At 39.6% G+C, this 24,020-nt stretch overlaps 1 protein-coding gene across 3 annotated transcripts in view; it reads left to right on the plus strand.

Annotated features, from left to right (window-relative positions):
• DOCK11 (dedicator of cytokinesis 11) overlaps nt 1-24,020 on the plus strand; it is a 923,283-nt gene that overhangs the window by 431,501 nt on the left and 467,762 nt on the right. For all 3 annotated transcript variants that reach the window (XM_053699249.1, XM_053699251.1, XM_053699250.1), the window contains 2 exons: nt 6,460-6,571; nt 20,646-20,712. In XM_053699249.1, coding sequence (XP_053555224.1) covers nt 6,460-6,571; nt 20,646-20,712 — 179 coding nt within the window. The remainder of the gene's footprint in view (nt 1-6,459; nt 6,572-20,645; nt 20,713-24,020) is intronic.

The raw sequence follows: 24,020 nt of genomic DNA on the forward strand, positions 1-24,020 counted from the left end.
AAAAGTTTGTTATTTTAAATGGCACCGGAGTGTGCTGTTTGTTCTCATGCAGTATTTAGAAGAAGAATCTGCCTGCGTTTTCTATGATCTTAGCAGAAGTAACTAAGATCCACTGGCTGTTCTCGCACATTCTGAGGAGTGGGGTAACTTTCAGAAAGGGAATAGCATGCGGGGAATCCTGCAAACGAGGTATGTGCAGTAAATTATTTTTCTAAGGAATGGAATTGACTAAGAAAATACTGCTGATACTGATGTAATGTAAGTACAGCCTTAAATGCAGCGGCGACTGGTATCAGGCTGATGAATGTATGTACAATAAGTAATTTTCTAAGGAATGGAATTTGACTAAGAAAATACTGTTAATACCGAAGTATTGTATAAGCCTTAACTGCAGTAGAACCGACTGGTAGCAGGCTTATTAATAACACTATCTAACGTTTAAAGTGTATGTTTAAAACGTTTACTGGCATGTTATTCGTTTTTTGTGAGGTACTTTGGTGATAAATCTTTTGGGGCATGAAATTTTCCACATGGCTGTTATTTATTTCTATATAGAAACGATTAACTGAGGTTTCCCACTGTTGTAATAGGAGTGGGAGGAGCCTATTTTAGTGCTTTTTGCGTAGTAAAATTTCAGTTTCAGTCTTCCTGCTTCTTCCTCCTTGATCCAGGACGTCTCTAGAGCTCAGGGGTCTTCAAAAGTCATTTTGAGGGAGGTAATCAGTCACAGCAGACCTGTGACAGTGTGTTTGACTGTGATAAAAATCGTTAATTGTTAATTTGATTATCCGTTTTTGGGTATTAAGGGGTTAATCATCCATTTGCTAGTGGGTGCAATACTCTTCTAACTTAATACATTTACTGTGAAGATTTGGTTGCTATAACTGATTTGGTTCTTTGTTATTTCAACTGTGACGTTTTTTTTTGTGCTTCTTAAAGGCGCAGTAGCGTTTTTTTATATTGCTTGTAAATTTACTTGAAAGGTTTTTCCAAGCTTGCTAGTCTCATTGCGAGTCTGTTTAAACATGTCTGACACAGATGAATCTGCTTGTTCACTATATTTGAAGGCCAATGTGGAGCCCCACAGAAATATGTGTACTAATTGTATTGATGTCACTTTGAATAAAAGTCAATCTATATCTGTAAAGAAATCATCACCAGACAACGAGGGGGAAGTTATGCCGACTAACTCTCCTCACGTGTCAGTACCTTCGCCTCCCGCTCAGGGGGCGCGTGATATTGTGGCGCCAAGTGCATCAGAGAGGCCCATACAAATCACTTTGCAAGACATGGCTGCTGTTATGACAGAGGTATTATCTAAATTGCCTGAATTAAGAGGCAAGCGCGATAGCTCTGGGTTAAGGACAGAGCGCGCTGATGATGTGAGAGCCATGTCTCATACTGCGTCACAATTTGCAGAACATGAGGACGGAGAGCTTCATTCTGTGGGTGACGGATCTGATCCAGGGAGACCGGATTCAGAGATTTCTAATTTTAAATTTAAGCTTGAGAACCTCCGCGTATTGCTAGGGGAGGTATTAGCGGCTCTGAATGATTGTAACACGGTTGCAATTCCAGAGAAAGTATGTAGGTTGGATAGATACTTTGCGGTACCGGTGTGTACTGACGTTTTTCCTATACCTAAAAGGCTTACAGAAATTATTAGCAAGGAGTGGGATAGACCCGGTGTGCCTTTTTCCCCACCTCCGATGTTTAGAAAAATGTTCCCGAAAGATGCCACCACACGAGACTTATGGCAGACGGTCCCTAAGGTGGAGGGAGCAGTTTCTACTTTAGCTAAGCGTACCACTATCCCGGTGGAGGATAGTTGTGCTTTTTCGGATCCAATGGATAAAAAATTAGAAGGTTACCTTAAGAAAATGTTTGTTCAACAAGGTTTTATCTTACAGCCCCTTGCATGCATTGCGCCTGTCACTGCGGCTGCGGCATTCTGGTTTGAGTCTCTGGAAGAGGCCATTCGCACAGCTCCATTGGATGAGATTATGGCCAAGCTTAAAGCACTTAAGCTAGCTAATGCATTTGTTTCTGATGCCGTTGTACATTTAACCAAACTAACGGCTAAGAACTCCGGATTCGCCATCCAGGCGCGCAGAGCGCTATGGCTTAAATCCTGGTCAGCTGACGTGACTTCTAAATCTAAATTGCTTAATATTCCTTTCAAAGGGCAGACCTTATTCGGGCCCGGCTTGAAAGAAATTATTGCTGACATTACTGGGGGTAAGGGTCATACTCTTCCTCAGGACAGGGCCAAGTCAAAGGCCAAACAGTCTAATTTTCGTGCCTTTCGTAATTTCAAGGCAGGAGCAGCATCAACTTCCTCCGCTCCAAAACAGGAAGGACCTGTTGCTCGTTACAGACAGGGCTGGAAAACTAACCAGTCCTGGAACAAGGGCAAGCAAGCCAGAAAGCCTTCTTCTGCCCCTAAGACAGCATGAAGAGAGAGCCCCCTATCCGGAAACGGATCTAGTGGGGGGCAGACTATCTCTCTTCGCCCAGGCTTGGGCAAGAGATGTCCAGGATCCCTGGGCGTTGGAGATCATATCTCAGGGATATCTTCTGGACTTCAAAGCATCTCCTCCACAAGGGAGATTTCATCTTTCAAGGTTATCAGCAAACCAAATAAAGAAAGAGGCATTTCTACGTTGTGTGCAAGACCTCTTAGTTTTGGGGGTGATCCACCCAGTTCCGCGGACGGAACAAGGGCAAGGGTTTTACTCGAATCTGTTTGTGGTTCCCAAGAAAGAGGGAACCTTCAGACCAATCTTGGACCTAAAAATCTTAAACAAATTCCTAAGAGTTCCATCATTCAAAATGGAAACTATTCTAACCATCCTACCCATGATCCAAGAGGGTCAATACATGACCACGGTAGACTTAAAGGATGCCTACCTTCATATACTGATTCACAAAGATCATTATCGGTACCTAAGATTTGCCTTTCTAGACAGGCATTACCAGTTTGTAGCTCTTCCCTTCGGGTTGGCTACGGCCCCGAGAATCTTTACAAAGGTTCTGGGCTCACTTCTGGCGGTTCTAAGACCGCGAGGCATAGCGGTGGCTCCGTATCTAGACGACATCCTGATACAGGCGTCAAGCTTTCAAAGGGCCAAGTCTCATACAGAGATAGTTCTGGCATTTCTGAGGTCGCATGGGTGGAAGGTGAACGTGGAAAAGAGTTCTCTATCACCACTCACAAGGGTCTCCTTCTTAGGGACTCTTATAGATTCTGTAGAGATGAAAATTTACCTGACGGAGTCCAGGTTATCAAAACTTCTAAATGCTTGCAGTGTCCTTCATTCCATTCCACACCCGTCAGTGGCTCAGTGCATGGAAGTAATCGGCTTAATGGTAGCGGCAATGGACATAGTGCCATTTGCGCGCCTGCATCTCAGACCGCTGCAATTATGCATGCTAAGTCAGTGGAATGGGGATTACTCAGATTTGTCCCCTCTACTAAATCTGGATCAAGAGACCAGAGATTCTCTTCTCTGGTGGCTTTCTCGTGTCCATCTGTCCAAGGGTATGACCTTTTGCAGGCCAGATTGGACGATTGTAACAACAGATGCCAGCCTTCTAGGTTGGGGCGCAGTCTGGAACTCCCTGAAGGCTCAGGGATCGTGGACTCAGGAGGAGAAACTCCTCCCAATAAATATTCTAGAGTTAAGAGCAATAGTCAATGCTCTTCTTGCTTGGCCTCAGTTAGCAACACTGAGGTTCATCAGATTCCAGTCGGACAACATCACGACTGTGGCTTACATCAACCATCAAGGGGGAACCAGGAGTTCCCTAGCGATGTTAGAAGTCTCAAAGATAATTCGCTGGGCAGAGTCTCACTCTTGCCACCTGTCAGCGATCCACATCCCAGGCGCAGAGAACTGGGAGGCGGATTTTCTAAGTCGTCAGACTTTTCATCCGGGGGAGTGGGAACTCCATCCGGAGGTGTTTACTCAACTGGTCCATCGTTGGGGCAAACCAGAACTTGATCTCATGGCGTCTCGCCAGAACGCCAAGCTTCCTTGTTACGGATTCAGGTCCAGGGACCCGGGAGCGGTGCTGATAGATGCTCTGACAGCCCCTTGGGTCTTCAACATGGCTTATGTATTTCCACCATTCCCGATGCTTCCTCGACTGATTGCCAGGATCAAACAGGAAAGAGCATCAGTGATTCTGATAGCGCCTGCGTGGCCACGCAGGACCTGGTATGCAGACCTAGTGGACATGTCGTCCTGTCCACCATGGTCTCTGCCTCTGAGGCAGGACCTTCTAATTCAGGGTCCTTTCAATCATTCAAATCTAATTTCTCTGAGACTGACTGCATGGAGATTGAACGCTTGATTCTATCAAAGCGTGGCTTCTCGGAGTCGGTTATTGATACCTTAATACAGGCTCGGAAACCTGTTACCAGAAAAATTTACCATAAGATATGGCGTAAATATTTATACTGGTGCAAATCCAAGAGTTACTCATGGAGTAAGGTTAGGATTCCTAGGATATTGTCTTTTCTACAAGAGGGTTTAGAAAAGGGCTTATCTGCTAGTTCGTTAAAGGGACAGATTTCTGCTCTGTCTATTCTTCTACACAAACGTCTGGCAGAAGTTCCAGATGTTCAGGCCTTTTGTCAGGCTTTGGCTAGGATTAGGCCTGTGTTTAAGACTTTTGCTCCGCCGTGGAGTTTAAACTTAGTTCTTAAAGTTCTTCAAGGTGTTCCGTTTGAACCCCTTCATTCCATTGATATTAAGCTGTTATCTTGGAAAGTTCTGTTTTTGATGGCTATTTCCTCGGCTCGAAGAGTCTCTGAGTTATCTGCCTTACATTGTGATTCTCCTTATCTGATTTTCCATTCAGACAAGGTAGTTCTGCCTACTAAACCTGGGTTCTTACCTAAGGTAGTTTCTAACAGGAATATCAATCAAGAGATTGTTGTTCCATCACTGTGTCCTAACCCTTCTTCAAAGAAGGAACGACTCTTGCATAATCTGGACGTAGTCCGTGCCCTGAAGTTCTATTTGCAGGCAACTAAAGATTTTCGGCAAACTTCTTCCCTGTTTGTCGTTTACTCTGGACAGAGGAGAGGTCAAAAAGCTTCAGCTACCTCTCTCTCCTTTTGGCTTCGTAGCATAATACACTTAGCCTATGAGACTGCTGGACAGCAGCCTCCTGAAAGAGTTCCACTAGAGCTGTGGCTTCCACCTGGGCCTTTAAGAATGAGGCCTCTGTTGAACAGATTTGCAAGGCTGCAACTTGGTCTTCACTTCACACTTTTTCAAAATTTTACAAATTTTAAACTTTTGCTTCTTCGGAGGCTGTTTTTGGGAGAAAGGTTCTACAGGCAGTGGTTCCTTCCGTTTAAAGTTCCTGCCTTGTCCCTCCCATCATCCATGTACTTTAGCTTTGGTATTGGTATCCCATAAGTAATGGATGACCCGTGGACTGAATACACTTAACAAGAGAAAACAAAATTTATGCTTACCTGATAAATTTATTTCTCTTGTAGTGTATTCAGTCCACGGCCCACCCTGTCTTTTAAGGCAGATCTAAATTTTTAATTCAAACTACAGTCACCACTGCACCCTTTGGTTTCTCCTTTCTTGTCTTGTTTCGGTCGAATGACTGGATATGACGTGTGAGGGGAGGAGCTATATAGCAGCTCTGCTTGGGTGATCCTCTTGCAACTTCCTGTTGGGAAGGAGATATAATCCCATAAGTAATGGATGACCCGTGGACTGAATACACTACAAGAGAAATAAATTTATCAGGTAAGCATAAATTATGTTTTTTGTATGTTGTTTTCAAGATTTCTTGTTTCTCATGTTTCTAGCAGTTCTCATTTACTGTATAATATATCAAGTATTTGGCTAATAAATATATTTTCATATGCAAATTTTAGGGATACCCACTCGCAATGGACAATGAAAGATAGATGAAGAGAGGCATTATCGGCTATTTTCTGAGTGTATTTTTAATACTGGCTAATAAGTCAAAAAGACCAGTTGGGCATTTCATCAAGTGCCTTTAGTTATCAAATTTGATCAGTGAAAAATGGTGCCAAAAATCTATTGATAAGTATAGAGACATGGGTATGGGATCACCTGAACATGGCTGTCCCATGTTACAGTATAAGTAGGAACTTTTTTGGTGAGCCGATAATTAGTTTTTAATGTAAAAAAACTCAAGAAACTCCCACTTGGGAGCTGTAAGCCTTATGAGACATAGACAGTTTTATACAAGATCACTTGTTGATGTTCTCTCTTTTTTTTCTCAAATAGGCTAAAATACAGTATTTCATAAATTTACATACTGTATCTGCATATCAATTTTTGGTTAATTTTGTTAGATTTTAATTTACATAAAGGAGGCAATAACTTTTGTATTGGTATTTAATATAACGACAATTATTCAATAACAAATTGCAAAAATAATATTTTTTGTCTATACTAGATGCGCAGAAGTTCAACAAAAAGCAGCGTGTCCCATTACAGCCGTTTAGATCCATATGAGATTAAAAGTCTTCTAATTTGCTACCTCTATGTAGTAAAAGTGATGTCAGAAGGTAAGAAAGATACCTGCTTGTGCATGCATGAAGCTAGGGGGTGTTGCTAGGTTGCGCTGCCATAGTTTTAAAGAGATATGAAACCCACATTTTTTCTTTTGTGATTCAGATATAACATGCATTTTTAAACAACTTCCCAATTTACTTTTATTATCAATTTTTCTTTGTTCTCTTGGTATCTTTTGTTGAAAAGCAGGGACATGTTCTTAGGAGCCTGCCCTTTTCTGCAGCACTATATGGCAGCAGTTTTGCAACAATGTTATCAATGTGCAAGAGCACTAAATGGCAGCAGTTTTGCAACAATGTTATCAATGTGCAAGAGCACTAAATGGCAGCAGTTTTGCAACAATGTTATCAATGTGCAAGAGCACTAAATGGCAACACTATTTCCTACCATGTAAAGAACCAGATCTCTACCTAGGTGTCTCTTCAACACAGAATATCATGAGAACAAAGCAACTTTGATAATAGAAGTAAACTGGAAACTTTTGGGGTTTTATATTCCTTTAAGTTTGATCAGATTTTCCATTATAACTCCAATCTGACATTTTGTATTTAATGTGTAGCTGCTAGTTACTACAAAGTGAACATTTTTAAGTAAATTCATGTTGCCACTTTTTAGAAATTTTTGTGCTATTTTTCAAAAAATTCTTATTGACTTGCAATGCAAATAATTAAAAAGGATTATTGGGAAAATTGACTTGAAGAAAGAATATTTGTACATTTGTCAAAAGGCAAGTTGTTTCTAAGGTGTGAATTTTCAAAGTAGCAAATTCTTACAGTATTATTGTCTAAGGCCTAGATTTAGAGTTGGGCGGTAGCCGTGAAAACCAGCGTTAGAGGCTCCTAACGCTGGTTTTGGGCTACCGCCGGTATTTGGAGTCAGTCAGGAAAGGGTCTAACGCTCACTTTGCAGCCGCGACTTTTCCATACCGCAGATCCCCTTACGTCAATTGCGTATCCTATCTTTTCAATGGCATCTTTCTAACTCCGGTATTTAGAGTCGTGGCTGAAGTGAGCGTTAGAAATCTAACGACAAAACTCCAGCCGCAGAAAAAAGTCAGTAGTTAAGAGCTTTCTGGGCTAACGCTGGTTTATAAAGCTCTTAACTACTGTGCTCTAAAGTACACTAACACCCATAAACTACCTATGTACCCCTAAACCGAGGTCCCCCCACATCGCCGCCACTCGATTAAATTTTTTTAACCCCTAATCTGCCGACCACCACCTACGTTATACTTATGTACCCCTAATCTGCTGCCCCTAACACCGCCGACCCCTATATTATATTTATTAACCCCTAATCTGCCGCCCCCGCTATCGCTGACCCCTGCATATTATTATTAACCCCTAATCTGCCGCTCCGTACACCACCGCCACCTACATTATAGCTATGTACCCCTAATCTGCTGCCCCTAACACCGCCGAACCCTATATTATATTTATTAACCCCTAATCTGCCCCCCTCAACGTCGCCTCCACCTGCCTACACTTATTAACCCCTAATCTGCTGTGCGGACCGCACCGCTACTATAATAAAGTTATTAACCCCTAATCCGCCTCACTCCCGCCTCAATAACACTATAATAAATAGTATTAACCCCTAATCTGCCCTCCCTAACATCGCCGGCACCTAACTTCAATTATTAAACCCTAATCTGCCGACCTAATCTCGCCGCTACTGTAATAAATGGATTAACCCCTAAAGCTAAGTCCAACCCTAACACTAACACCCCCCTAAATTAAATATAATTTAAATCTAACGAAAACATAATTTATGTAAGAACTTACCTGATAAAAATTTCTTTCATATTAGCAAGAGTCCATGAGCTAGTGACGTATGGGATATACATTCCTACCAGGAGGGGCAAAGTTTCCCAAACCTCAAAATGCCTATAAATACACCCCTCACCACACCCACAAATCAGTTTAACGTATAGCCAAGAAATGGGGTGATAAGAAAAAAAGTGCGAAAGCATAAAAAATAAGGAATTGGAATGATTGTGCTTTATACAAAAAAATCATAACCACCACAAAAAAGGGTGGGCCTCATGGACTCTTGCTAATATGAAAGAAATGAATTTATCAGGTAAGTTCTTACATAAATGATGTTTTCTTTCATGTAATTAGCAAGAGTCCATGAGCTAGTGACGTATGGGATAATGACTACCCAAGATGTGGATCTTCCACGCAAGAGTCACTAGAGAGGGAGGGATAAAATAAAGACAGCCAATTCCGCTGAAAAAAATCCACACCCAAAACAAAGTTTAAATCTTATAATGAAAAAAACTGAAATTATAAGCAGAAGAATCAAACTGAAACAGCTGCCTGAAGTACTTTTCTACCAAAAACTGCTTCAGAAGAAGAAAACATCAAAATGGTAGAATTTAGTAAAAGTATGCAAAGAAGACCAAGTTGCTGCTTTGCAAATCTGATCAACCGAAGCTTCATTCCTAAACGCCCAGGAAGTAGAAACTGACCTAGTAGAATGAGCTGTAATCCTTTGAGGCGGAGTTTTACCCGACTTGACATAAGCAAGATGAATCAAAGACTTTAACCAAGACGCCAAAGAAATGGCAGAGGCCTTCTGACCTTTCCTAGAACCGGAAAAGATAACAAATAGACTAGAAGTCTTTCTGAAATTTTTAGTAGCTTCAACATAATATTTCAAAGCTTTAACTACATCCAAAGAATGCAACGATCTTTCCTTAGAATTCTTAGGATTAGGACACAATGAAGGAACCACAATTTCTCTACTAATGTTGTTAGAATTCACAACCTTAGGCAAAAATTTAAAAGAAGTTCGCAACACCGCCTTATCCTGATGAAAAATCAGAAAAGGAGACTCACAAGAAAGAGCAGATAATTCAGAAACTCTTCTAGCAGAAGAGATGGCCAAAAGAAACAAAACTTTCCAAGAAAGTAATTTAATGTCCAGCGAATGCATAGGTTCAAACGGAGGAGCTTGAAGAGCCCCTAGAACCAAATTCAAACTCCAAGGAGGAGAAATTGACTTAATAACAGGTTTTATACAAACCAAAGCTTGTACAAAACAATGAATATCAGGAAGACTAGCAATCTTTCTGTGAAAAAGAACAGAAAGAGCAGAGATTTGTCCTTTCAAGGAACTTGCAGACAAACCTTTATCCAAACCATCCTGAAGAAACTGTAAAAGAGTCCATGGTTGGCAAGTGGCCATCCGGACAAGATCCGCATACCAAAACCTGTGAGGCCATACTGGAGCCACCAGCAGAACAAACGAGCACTCCTTTAGAATCTTGGAAATCACTCTTGGAAGAAGAACTAGAGGCGGAAAGATATAGGCAGGATGATGCTTCCAAGGAAGTGACAATGCATCCACTGCCTCCGCCTGAGGATCCCTGGATCTGGACAGATACCTGGGAAGCTTCTTGTTTAGATGAGAAGCCATCAGATCTATTTCTGGAAGTCCCCACATTTGAACAATCTGAAGAAATACCTCTGGGTGAAGAGACCATTCGCCCGGATGTAACGTTTGGCGACTGAGATAATCCGCTTCCCAATTGTCTATACCTGGGATATGAACCGCAGAAATTAGACAGGAGCTGGATTCCGCCCATACCAGTATTCAAGATACTTCTTTCATAGCCAGAGGACTGTGAGTCCCTCCTTGATGATTGACATATGCCACGGTTGTGACATTGTCCGTCTGAAAACAAATGAATGACTCTCTCTTTAGAAGAGGCCATGACTGAAGAGCTCTGAAAATTGCACGGAGTTCCAAAGTGTTGATTGGTAATCTCACCTCCTGAGATTCCCAAACCCCTTGTGCTGTCAGAGACCCCCAAACAGCTCCCCAACCTGTCAGACTTGCATCTGTTGAAATCACAGTCCAGGTCAGAAGAACAAAAGAAGCCCCCTGAACTAAACGATGGTGGTCTGTCCACCACGTCAGAGAGTGTCGTACAATCGGTTTTAAAGATATTAACTGAGATATCTTTGTATAATCCCTGCACCACTGGTTCAGCATACAGAGCTGAAGAGGTCGCATGTGAAAAGGAGCAAAGGGGATCGCGTCCGATGCAGCAGTCATAAGACCTAGAATTTCCATGCATAAGGCTACCGAAGGGAATGATTGAGACTGAAGGTTTCGACAAGCTGAAACCAATTTTAGACGTCTCTTGTCTGTCAGAGACAGAGTCATGGACACTGAATCTATCTGGAAACCTAAAAAGGTTACCCTTGTCTGAGGAATCAATGAACTTTTTGGCAAATTGATCCTCCAACCATGTTCTCGAAGAAACAATACAAGTCGATTCGTATGAGATTCTGCTAAATGTGAAGACTGAGCAAGTACCAAGATATCGTCCAAATAAGGAAATACCACAATACCCTGTTCTCTGATTACAGACAGAAGGGCACCGAGAACTTTTGTAAAAATCCTTGGAGCTGTTGCTAGGCCAAACGGCAGAGCCACAAACTGGTAATGCTTGTCTAGGAAAGAGAATCTCAGAAACTGATAGTGATCTGGATGAATCGGAATATGCAGATATGCATCCTTTAAATCTATTGTGGACATATAATGCCCTTGCTGAACAAAAGGCAGAATAGTCCTTATAGTTACCATTTTGAATGTTGGTATCCTTACATAATGATTCAATATTTTCAAATCCAGAACTGGTCTGAAGGAATTCTCCTTCTTTGGTACAATGAAGAGATTTGAGTAAAACCCCAGCCCCTTTTCCAGAACTGGAACTGGCATAATTACTCCAGCCAACTCTAGATCTGAAACACATTTCAGAAATGCTTGAGCCTTCACTGGATTTACTGGGATACGGGAAAGAAAAAATCTTCTTGCAGGAGGCCTTATCTTGAAGCCTAATCTGTACCCTTGTGAAACAATGTTCTGAATCCAAAGATTGTGAATCGAATTGATCCAAATTTCTTTGAAAAATCGTAATCTGCCCCCTACCAGCTGGGCTGGAATGAGGGCCGCACCTTCATGTTGACTTGGGAGCTGGCTTTGGCTTTCTAAAAGGCTTGGATTTATTCCAGACTGGAGATGGTTTCCAAACTGATACCGCTCCTGTAGGGGAAGGATCAGGCTTTTGTTCCTTATTGTGACGAAAGGAACGAAAACGATTAGTAGACCTAAATTTACCTTTATATTTTTTATCCTGTGGTAAAAAAGTTCCTTTCCCCCCAGAAACAGTTGAAATAATAGAATCCAACTGTGAACCAAATAATTTATTACCCTGGAAAGAAAGGGAAAGCAAAGTTGACTTAGAAGACATATCAGCATTCCAAGTTTTAAGCCATAAAGCTCTTCTAGCTAAAATAGCTAGAGACATATACCTGACATCAACCCTAATGATATCAAAGATGGCATCACAAATAAAATTATTAGCATGTTGAAGAAGATTAACAATGCTATGAGAATTATGATCTGTTACTTGTTGCGCTAAAGCTTCCTACCAAAAAGTTGAAGCTGCAGCAACATCCGCTAAAGATATAGCAGGTCTAAGAAGATTACTTGAACATAAGTAAGCTTTCCTTAGAAAGGATTCAATTTTCCTATCTAAAGGATCCTTAAAGGAAGTACTATCTGCCGTAGGAATAGTAGTACGCTTAGCAAGAGTAGAGATAGCCCCATCAACCTTAGGGATTTTGTCCCAAAACTCTAATCTGTCAGATGGCACAGGATATAATTGCTTAAAACGTTTAGAAGGAGTAAATGAATTACCCAAATTATTCCATTCCCTAGAAATTACTTCAGAAATAGCATCAGGGACAGGAAAAACTTCTGGAATAACTACAGGAGATTTAAAAACCTTATTTAAACGTTTAGATTTAGTATCAAGAGGACCAGATTCCTCTATTTCTAATGCAATTAAGACTTCTTTAAGTAAAGAACGAATAAATTCCATTTTGAATAAATATGAAGATTTATCAGCATCAACCTCTGAAACAGAATCCTCTGAACCAGATGAATCATTATCAGAATCAGAATGATGATGTTCATTTAAAAATTCATCTGAAAAATGAGAAGTTTTAAAAGACCTTTTTACGTTTACTAGAAGGAGGAATAACAGACATAGCCTTCTTAATGGATTTAGAAGCAAAATCTCTTATGTTAACAGGAACACTCTGAGTATTAGATGTTGATGTAACAACAACAGGTAATGTAGTATTACTAAAGGAAATATTATCTGCATTAACAAGTTTGTCATGACATTCAATACAAACAACAGCTGGAGGAACAGATACCACAAGTTTACAGCAAATACACTTAACTTTGGTAGATCCAGCATCATGCAGCGATTTTCCAGAAGTATCTTCTGATTCAGGGTCAATCTGAGACATCTTGCAATATGTAATAGAAAAAACAACATATAAAGCAAAATTGATCAAATTCCTTAAATGACAGTTTCAGGAATGGGAAAAAATGCCAGTGAACAAGCTTCTAGCAACCAGAAGCAAATAAATAATGAGACTTAAATAATGTGGAGACAATAATGACGCCCATATTTTTTAGCGCCAAAAAAGACGCCCACATTATTTGGCGCCTAAATGCTTTTAGCGCCAAAAATGACGCCACATCCGGTAACGCCGACACTTTTGGCGCAAAAATGTCAAAAAAATGACGCAACTTCCGGTGACAAGTATGACGCCGGAAATAACAAAGATTTTTTTGCGCCAAAAAAGTCCGCGCCAAGAATGACGCAATAAAATGAAGCATTTTCAGCCCCCGCGAGCCTAACAGCCCACAGGGAAAAAAGTCAAATTTTAAGGTAAGAAAAAAATTGATTATTCAAATGCATTATCCCAAATAATGAAACTGACTGTCTGAAATAAGGAATATTGAACATCCTGAATCAAGGCAAATAAATGTTTAAACACAAATATTTAGAACTTTATAAAAAAGTGCCCAACCATAGCTTAGAGTGTCACAAAAATAAGACTTACTTACCCCAGGACACTCATCTACATGTAGTAGAAAGCCAAACCAGTACTGAAACGAGAATCAGTAGAGGTAATGGTATATATAAGAGTATATTGTCGATCTGAAAAGGGAGGTAAGAGATGAATCTCTACGACCAATAACAGAGAACCTATGAAATAGACCCCGTAGAAGGAGATCATTGAATTCAAATAGGCAATACTCTCTTCACATCCCTCTGACATTCACTGCACGCTGAGAGGAAAACCGGGCTCCAACCTGCTGCGGAGCGCATATCAACGTAGAATCTAGCACAAACTTACTTCACCACCTCCACAGGAGGCAAAGTTTGTAAAACTGATTTGTGGGTGTGGTGAGGTGTGTATTTATAGGCATTTTGAGGTTTGGGAAACTTTGCCCCTCCTGGTAGGAATGTATATCCCATACGTCACTAGCTCATGGACTCTTGCTAATTACATGAAAGAAAGAAATTAACTCTTATTAAATAAATTATTCCTATTTAACGCTAAATACTTACCTGTAAAATAAACCCTAATATAGCTACAATATAAATTATAATTATATTATAGCTATTTTAGGATTTATATTTATTGTACAGGCAACTTTGTATTTATTTTAACCAGGTACAATAGCTATTAAATAGTTAAGAACTATTTAATAGTTACCTAGTTAAAATAATTACAAATTTACCTGTAAAATAAATCCTAACCTAAGTTACAATTAAACCTAACACTACACTATCAATAAATTAATTAAATAAAATACCTACAATTACCTACAATTAAACCTAACACTACACTATCAATAAATTAATTAAATACAATACCTACAAATAACTACAATTAAATAAAAAGAACTAAGTTACAAAAAATAAAAAAATATTTACAAACATTAGAAAAATATTACAACAATTTTAAACTAATTACACCTACTCTAAGCCCCCTAATAAAATAACAAAGACCCCCAAAATAAAAAAATCCCCTACCCTATTCTAAATTACAAAAGTTCAAAGCTCTTTTACCTTACCAGCCCTTAAAAGGACCTTTTGTGGGGCATGCCCCAAATAATTCAGCTCTTTTGCCTGTAAAAAAAAAACATACAATACCCCCCCCCAACATTAAAACCCACCACCCACATACCCCTAATCTAACCCAAACCCCCCTTAAATAAACCTAACACTAAGCCCCTGAATATCTTCCTACCTTATCTTCACCTCGCCGGGTATCACCGATCGGTCCTGGCTCCAAAATCTTCATCCAACCCAAGCGGGGGCTGGCGATCCATAATCCTGCGGCTGAAGAGGTCCAGAAGAGGCTCCAAAGTCTTCATCCTATCCGGGAAGAAGAGGCGATCCAGACCGGCAACCATCTTGATCCAAGCGGCATCTTCTATCTTCATCCGATGAGGAACGGCTCCATCGTGAAGACCTCCAGCGCGGACCAATCTTCTTCCTCCGACGTCCAACTGAAGAATGACGGTTCCTTTAAGGGACGTCATCCAAGATGGCGTCCCTTGAATTCCGATTGGCTGATAGGATTCTATCAGCCAATCGGAATTAAGGTAGGAAAATTCTGATTGGCTGAGTGAATCAGCCAATCAGAATCAAGTTCAATCCGATTGGCTGATCCAATCAGCCAATCAGATTGAGCTCGCATTCTATTGGCTGTTCCGATCAGCCAATAGAATGCGAGCTCAATCCGATTGGCTGATCCGATCAGCCAATCGGATTGAACTTGATTCTGATTGGCTGATTCCATCAGCCAATCAGAATTTTCCTACCTTAATTCCGATTGGCTGATAGAATCCTATCAGCCAATCGGAATTCGAGGGACGCCATCTTGGCGGTGTTAGGGGCAGCAGATGAGGGGTACATAGGGATAATGTAAGTAGCGGCGGTTTACGGAGCGGCAGATTAGGGGTTAAAAAAATATGCAGGTGTCAGCGATAGCGGGGGCGGCAGAATAGGGGTTAATAAGTGTAAGGTTAGGGGTGTTTAGACTCGGGGTACATGTTAGAGTGTTAGGTGCAGACGTAAGAAGTGTTTCCCCATAGAAAACAATGGGGCTGCGTTAGGAGCTGAACGCGGCTTTTTTGCAGGTGTTAGGTTTTTTTTTTTCAGCTCAAACTGCCCCATTGTTTTCTATGGGGATATCATGCACGAGCACGTTTTTGAAGCTGGCCGCGTCCGTAAGCACCGCTGGTATCTAGAGTTGCAGTGGCGTTAAATTATGCTCTACGCTCCCTTTTTGGAGCCTAACGCACTGAGAAGCCAGCCCTTCTGTGAACTCTAAATACCAGCGGTATTTAAAAGGTGCGGGGGGAAAAAAGCACGCGTAGCTAACGCACCCCTTTGGCCGCAGAACTCTAAATCTAGGCGTAAGTATGCAACTTAAGGGGAAATTAACTGCTGGGAACAGCTATTACAGCATAGTTACTGCTCACCATGCTATTGATTTTCCTCCTGTGAGTACAACGCTCTTCAAAGTCGTCCTATTTTAACCCTTTGCACGTGCTGGCTGGTGAAGGTACTCATCTTCCTCCTGGGCGCCACTATCGTGAAGCAAAGGTATTGTTGTGCATCCACAGATCAGTGATCTTTCTGGCTTTTTGAGAGTTTTACATTTTTGCAGCTGCTGCATCTCTCTCCTCTATTTTCTCTCCTCTATTTTCTCTCTTCTCTCTCTCTCTCTCTCTCTTGTATTCTTTCCCTTCTCTCTCTTCTCCCTCTTCTCTTTCTCTTCTCTCTCTTCTCTTTCTTTCTTTTCATCTCTCTTCTCCTTCTCTTCTCTCTCTTTTTTCTCTTCTCTCTCTCTCTCTTCTCTATTATCTCTCTTCTCTTTCTTTTTCTCTTCTCTCTCTCTCTCTACTCTCTCTTCTCTTTCTCTTCTCTCTCCTCTATTTTCTCTCTCTTCTCTCTTCTCTCTCTCTAGTCTTCTCTCCTCTCTCTCTTCTTTTTCTTCTCTTCTCTCCCCTCTTCTTCTTCTCTTCTTCTGTCTTCTCTCTCTTGTCTTCTCTTCTCTCTTGTCTTCTCTCTCTTCTCTTTCTTCTTTTCTCTCTCTTGTCTTCTCTCTCTTTTCTGTTCTCTATTCTCTCTCCTCTTTTTCTTCTCTTTCTTTTCTCTTGTTCTTCTCTTCTTGCTCTTCTCTCTCTCTCCTCTATTTTCTCTCTCTTCTCTCTCTTGTCTTCTCTTCTCTCTCTTCCCTCTTCTCTTTCTCTTCTCTCTCTCTTCTGTCTTTTCTCTCTCTTGTCTTCTCTTGTCTTCTCTCTCTTCTCTTTCTTCTTTTCTCTCTCTTGTCTTCTCTATTCTCTCTCTTATCTCTCTTTCTCTTCTCTCTCTTCTCTCTCTTCTCTTCCTTCTCTCCTCTCTCTTCTCTCTCTTGTATTTTCTCTCTTGTCTTTATCTTCTCTCTTCTCTCTCTTCTCTTTCTTCTCTTCCCTCTCTTGTCTTCTCTTCTCTCTCTTCTCTTTCTTATCTTCCCTATCTTGTCTTCTCTTCTCTCTCTTCTCTCTCTCTTCTCTTTCTTCTCTTCACTCTCTTGTCTTTTTTCTCTACCTTTCTTCTCTTCTCTCTCTTGTCTTATCTCTCTTCTCTGCTTAGTCTATCTCTTCTTTCTTCTCTTCTCTCTCTTCTCTCTCTCTTATCTTCTCTCTCTTCCCTCCTCTCTCTTCTCTCTCTTCTCTTTCTTGTTTCCTCTCTCTTCTCTTTCTCTTCTCTTCTCTCTCTTTCTTCTCTTCTCTCTTGTCTTCTCTCTCTTCTCTTTCTCTTCTCTCTCTTCTATTTTCTCTCTCTCTTGCCTCGTTTCTCTTCTCTCTCTTCTCTCTCTATTTTCTCTCTTTTCTTTTTCACCTCTTAGGGTTAAAATAGGAGAATGAAGCTTTTTTATCAGCCAATAGGATTGAGCTCGCATTATATTGGCTGTTCCAATCAGCCAATAGAATGTAAGCTCAATCCTATTGGCTGATTGGATCAGCCAATCGGAATTCAAGGGATGCCATCTTGGATGACGTCCCTTAAAGGAACCTTCATTCTTCAGTCGCCGTGGAAAGAAGAGGATGCTTAAAGATGGAGCCGCTCCACGCCGGATTGATGAAGATAGAAGATGCCGTCTGGATGAAGACTTCTGCCGGCTTGGATGAAGACTTCGGCCCGCTTGGATGAAGACTTCTCCCGGCTTCGTTGAGGACTTCTGCCGGCTTCGCTGAGGACTTCTGCCGCTTCATTGAGGATGGATGTCGGGTCTTCAAAAACTGTAAGTGGATCTTCGGGGGTTAGTGTTAGTTTTTTTAAGGGTTTATTGGGTGGGTTTTATTTTTAGCTTAGGGTTTGTGTGGAAAAAGAGCTAATTGCCCTTTTAAGGGCAATGCCCATCCAAATTCCCTTTTCAGGGCAATAGAGAGCTTAGGTTTTTAGATTGGGGGGTTTAGTTGTGTGGGTGGTAGGTTTTACTGTTGCGGGGGTGTTTGTATTTTTTTTTTACAGGTAAAAGAGATGATTTCTTTGGGGCAATGCCCCACAAAAGGCCCTTTTAAGGGCTATTGGTAGTTTAGTTTAGGCTAGGGATTTTTTTTATTTTGGGGGGGCTTTTTTATTTTGATAGGGCTATTAGATTAGGTGTAATTAGTTTAAATATTTGATAATTTATTTTATTATTTATTTTGTGTAATTTAGTGGGGTTTTTTTGTAATTTAGTTAATTGTATTTAATTAATGTAATTGATTTAATTGTAGTGTAAGGTTAGGTGTTAGTGTAAGACAGGTTAGGTTTTATTTCACAGGTAAATTTGTATTTATTTTAACTAGGTAGTTAGTAAATAGTTAATAACTATTTAGTAACTATTCTACCTAGTTAAAATAAATACAAACTTGCCTGTGAAATAAAAATAAAACCTAAGATAGCTACAATGTAGCTATTAGTTATATTGTAGCTAGCTTATGTTTTATATTACAGGTAAGTATTTAGTTTTAAATAGGAGTTATTTAGTTAATTATATTAATTTTTATTTCGATTGATTTTAATTATATTAAACTTTGGGGTGTTAGGGTTAGGTTTAGGGGTTAATAACTTTAGAATAGTGGCAGCAATTTTGGGGACAGCAGATTAGGGGTTAATAATATTTAACTAGTGATTATGATGTGGGAGTGCAGCGGTTTAGGGGTTAATCTGTTTATTCTGGTGGCGGCGATGTCGGGAGCGGCAGATGAGGGGTTAAAAATGTTATTTTAGTGTTGCGATGCGGGAGGGCCTCGGTTTAGGGGTTAATATGTAGTTTATGGGTGTTAGTGTACTTTTTAGCACTTTAGTTATGAGTTTTATGTTACGGCGTTGTAACATAAAAGCCATAACTACTGACTTTTACGGTATGAATCTTCACGGTATAGGCTGTACCGCTCACTTTTTGGCCTCCCAGGCAAACTCGTAATACTGGCGCAAAGGAAGTGCCATTGAAAAATGACTTTTTGAAATCTGCGGTAGTTACGTTGCGTTACGCCCTAAATCTCTGTTAGAAGAACAAGCAAACGTAGACAAAGTGCTGCTAGGAGATAACTAATGCATTACTGAGGCTTTCTACATTCACTATATAAAACAGAAGCAAATACAAATCTCTTTTTTAGTTACATAGTGGTCTGATTTGTTTTTGGGAACTACAAAAACTATTACTAACCAATGTTTTATAACTGAGGTTTACGAATATTTTTATTTTCTTCTAAATGTTATATTTCCTCAGGTACTATTTGCATTTTCCTGTAAGTTTTCATTTTTTTCTTGAACCGCTATTAATCTGATGCCAATGTTCTCTATAGGGCTTGTTTTAAATCAGAACATATTACAGGCAAAAGGATGAGTAAAACAATTTTTAAATTCAATGGGCACACCGCCTGGATGATTTTACTGACTACTTGGGTAACATTAAAGATAATATTAAACTAAAATGAGCTAATATTTATTTTAATCCTTGTTCCACAAAGTTTAATTCAATAAGTTTACATTAATTGATGCAATTAATTTGTGCTTTGTATAGCTTATGTAAAATGTATTTATAGCAGACAATAGTGCAAAATATTAGTGCAAAATGCCACCCAGTTGGCAAAAAGTATGCAAAGTACATGTTTTATATTTAAATGGATATGAAAATGATCATCCAATACAGTATAAGTCTGTTTAAATGAAAACATATTTTTCTTTTTTTCTCTTTGTTCTCTTGGTATCTTTTGTTAAAAAGCAGGATGTACGCTTAGGAGCCTCCCCATTATTGGAACACTATATGGCAGCAGTTTTGCAAGAATGTCATCTATTTGCAACAGCACTAGATGGCAGAACTATTTCCTGCTATGTAGTGCTCCAGACGTCTACCTAGGCATCTCTTCAACAAAGAATATCATAAGAATGAAGCAAATTTGATAACAGAAGTAAATTGAAAACCTTTTTAAAATTGTATGCTCTGTCTAAATCACCAAATAAATTTTTTGGGTTTGCACCCAGTGGGAGGTAGAAGAGACAAGACATAAAATGTTAATTTCCAATTGTTCTCTTTAAGTATTGGGATTTGTTATACAAACAGAGATAAGGGGCAATTTATTAAGTAGTGTATGCTGCTCATATTGCTCCAGCCTACCGGCTTGCCGGAATCAGCAGATAATAAGCAGCGGACTTAAGATACGATCGGGATGATTGACACCCCCTACTAGCGGCTGATTGGCTGTGAATGTGCAGGGGGTGGCATTGCACAAGCATTTCACCAGAAATGCTTGTGCTATGATAAATGCTGACAGCATACGCCCGCCATTTGTTAAATCTACCCCATTGAATCTTTCGTGTGTACAGAAATTGATAACGTAAGGAGATCTGATTTCCCTACAAGCTCAAACCATGATGGGTTGTGATGTCAAAGAACAAACCAGCTATTTAATAAGCAGAAAGAAACTTAAATAATCATTTTTCCATACACTTTATACTCTACAGCAGGTATAACAAGTCACTGGAAACACATTAAGGGAAATTTTTTTTTATAATATACTGTCCCTTTACTTTACTATTTACATTGCATGTTTATATTACTAGTCTCTACAGAATATTGTGACTTTTTGAATGGATATAAAGAAAATGTATTATATATTTTTTATTTTATTTTTTAGATTCACTGATCAGTTACTGGAATAAAATTCCCCCCCAGGAGCTACTGAATTTCCTCACACTACTTGAGTAAGTATGGCTATCAGAGATTTACTACCTTGCTCGTTTGATATTTTTGTTTGATCATTTAAATTGGGCAAACACTGTATACAAGATATTTTCAGACGTCTTGTCAGAAAGAAACACAGAGACATATTACTGGATATCAGGAAATTTAGCAAGATTTTGTTTCAGATGAAGGGCTAGTACATGGGAAGCCTGCCATTATAATAAAGTGAAACAAGCTGAGCTAATGAGGGAGGTTACACGAATATTGGAGTCTACTGTGATTTGATGTTTAGTTCTATTGACTAGAAGTGGCTCTGTGTCGCTTAGATAAAACATCATCACTTTCTAGAGCGTTTGGGGCAAGAGATAAACCATGCAGAATAGATCTACTAATATAAAGAGGCTGGTTGATTAAATGATATACTGTGCCACTGATGTGCCTTAATGTAGCTTATTTCTTTCATGAGCTAGTGACGTATGGGATATACAATCCTACCAGGAGGGGCAAAGTTTCCCAAACCTCAAAATGCCTATAAATACACCCCTCACCACACCCACAATTCAGTTTTACAAACTTTGCCTCCTATGGAGGTGGTGAAGTAAGTTTGTGCTAAGATTTCTACGTTGACATGCGCTTCTCAGCATTTTGAAGCCCGATTCCTCTCAGAGTACAGCGAATGTCAGAGGGATGTGGAGAGTATCACTTATTGAATGCAATGATTTTCCTAGCGGGGGTCTATTTCATAGGTTTTCTGTTATCGGTCGTGGGGAGATTCATCTCCTACCTCCCTTTTCTGATCGACGATATACTCTCATATACCATTACCTCTACTGATAACTGTTTCAGTACTGGTTTGGCTATCTGCTATATGTGGATGGGTGTCTTTTGGTAATTATGTTTTTTATTACTTAAGACACCTCAGCTATGGTTTGGCACTTTATGCATTAATATAAAGTTCTAAATATATGTATTGTACTTATATTTGCCTTGAGTCAGGTTCATGTATTTCCTTTTGCAGATTGTCAGTTTCATATGTGGGGAAAGTAAATATTAAGAAATATTTTTCTTACCTGGGGTTTAGTCTTTTTTCAATTGACTACTTTGTTTCAAATTGTGGGCTGGATTAGGCTCGCGGGTGCGCCAAATGCTACACTTTATTGCGTCATTCTTGGCGCAACAATTTTTTGGAGCGAAAAGGCACGTCCGTTGACGGCAGTTTGTTACTTCCGGCGTCGTAGTTGACGCTGAGTTGTTCACACAGGGTTGCGTCGTTAGTGACACGAGTGTGTCATTTCTGGACATGGTTGGCGCCAAAAAAATTTCACTTATGTTGTGCGTCATACTTGGCGCCAAATTTTTTTCATTATTTATTACCCCATTGCTGTTTGCCTCTTGCCTTTTTCTATGTCAGAGGGCTATGCTATTTGCATTTTTTCTCATTCCTGAAATTGCCATATAAGGAAATTGATAATTTTGCTTTATATGTTGTTGTTTTTTTACATTTTGCAAGATGTCTCAATCTGATCCTGCCTCAGAAGTATCTGTTGGAACTTTGCTGCCTGACATCGGTTCTACCAAAGCTAAGTGCATTTGTTGTAAATTTGTGGAGAGTATATCTCCTAATGTCATTTGTAATAGTTGTCATGATAAACTTTTACATGCAGAGAATGTTTCCATCAGTAATAGTACATTGCCAGTTGCAGTTCCTTCAACCTCTAATGTGCATGATATACCTATGAATTTTAAAGAATTTGTTTCTGATTCTATTCTGAAGGCTTTGTCTTTATTTCCGCCTTCTAATAAACATAAAAGGTCTTTTAAAACTTCTAATAAAGTTGATGAAATTTCAAATGACCGACAACATAATGAATTTTCCACCTCTGATGAGGATCTTTCTGATTCAGAAGATCCTTCCTCAGATATTGACACTGACAAATCTACTTATTTAAAATGGAGTATATGCGTTCTTTGTTAAAAGAAGTGTTAATTACTTTGGATATTGAGGAAGCTAGTCCTCTTGATATTAAAACTAGTAAACATTTAAATTCTGTTTTTAGACCTCCTGTGGTTACTCCAGAGGTTTTTCCTATTCCTGATGCTATTTCTTATATGATTTCTAAGGAATGGAATAAGCCGGGTACTCCTTTTAATCCTTCTGCAATGTTTAAAAAATGGTATCCTTTACCAGCAGTTTCAATAGAGTTTTGGGAAAAGATCCCCAAAGTTGATGGGGCTATTTCTACTCTTGCTAAACGAACCACTATTCCTATGGAAGAGAGTACTTCCTTTAAAGATCCTTTAGATAGGAAGCTTGAATCTTATCTAAGGATAGCCTATTTATATTCATGTCATCTCCTTAGGCCTGCAATTTCTTTGGCTGATGTTGCAGCTGCTTAAACTTTTTGGTTGGAGAATTTAGCGCAACAAGAATTGGATTCTGACTTATATAGCATTGTTCGTTTACTGCAACATGCTAATCATTTTATTTGTGATGCTATTTTTGATATTATCAAAATTGATGTTAGATCCATGTCTTTAGCTATTTTAGCTAGAAGAGCTTTGTGGCTTAAATCTTGGAATGCTGATATGACTTCTAAGTCTAGATTGCTATCTCTCTCTTTCCAAGGTAATAATTTATTTGGTTCTCAGTTGGATTCTATTATTTCAACTGTTACTGGGGGGAAGGGAGTTTTTTTTGCCTCAGGATAAAAAACCTAAGGGTAAATCTAAGGCTTCTAATCGTCAAAATAAGGAACAAAAACCTAATCCTTCCCCCAAGGAATCTGTTTCCAATTGGAAGCCTTCCTCAAATTGGAATAAATCCAAGCCTTTTAAGAAACCAAAGTCAGCGCATCCCAGTAAATCCAATAAAAGCTCAGGCTTTCCTTAAGTGTGTTTCAGACCTGGAGGTTTCAGGGGTAATCATGCCAGTTCCTTTTCAGGAACAAGGTCTAGGGTTTTATTCAAATCTATTCATTGTCCCAAAGAAAGAAAATTCATTCAGACCAGTTCTGGATCTGAAAATTTTGTATTGTTATGTAAGAGTACCAACTTTCAAGATGGTGACTATAAGGACTATTCTACCTTTTGTTCAGCAAGGACATTATATGTCTATAATAGACTTGCAGAATGCTTAGCTTCATATTCCGATTCATCCAGAACATTATCAGTTCCTGAGATTCTCTTTTCTAGACAAGCATTACCAATTTGTTGCTCTTCCATTTGGCCTAGCAACAGCTCCAAGAATCTTTTAAAAGGTTCTAGGTGCCCTACTCTATGTAATCAAAGAACAGGGTATTGCGGTGTTTCCTTATTTGGACGATATCTT

Source organism: Bombina bombina, chromosome 1 (genome assembly GCF_027579735.1).
Source record: "Bombina bombina isolate aBomBom1 chromosome 1, aBomBom1.pri, whole genome shotgun sequence".
In the NCBI taxonomy this organism is placed as follows: Eukaryota; Metazoa; Chordata; class Amphibia; order Anura; family Bombinatoridae; genus Bombina; species Bombina bombina.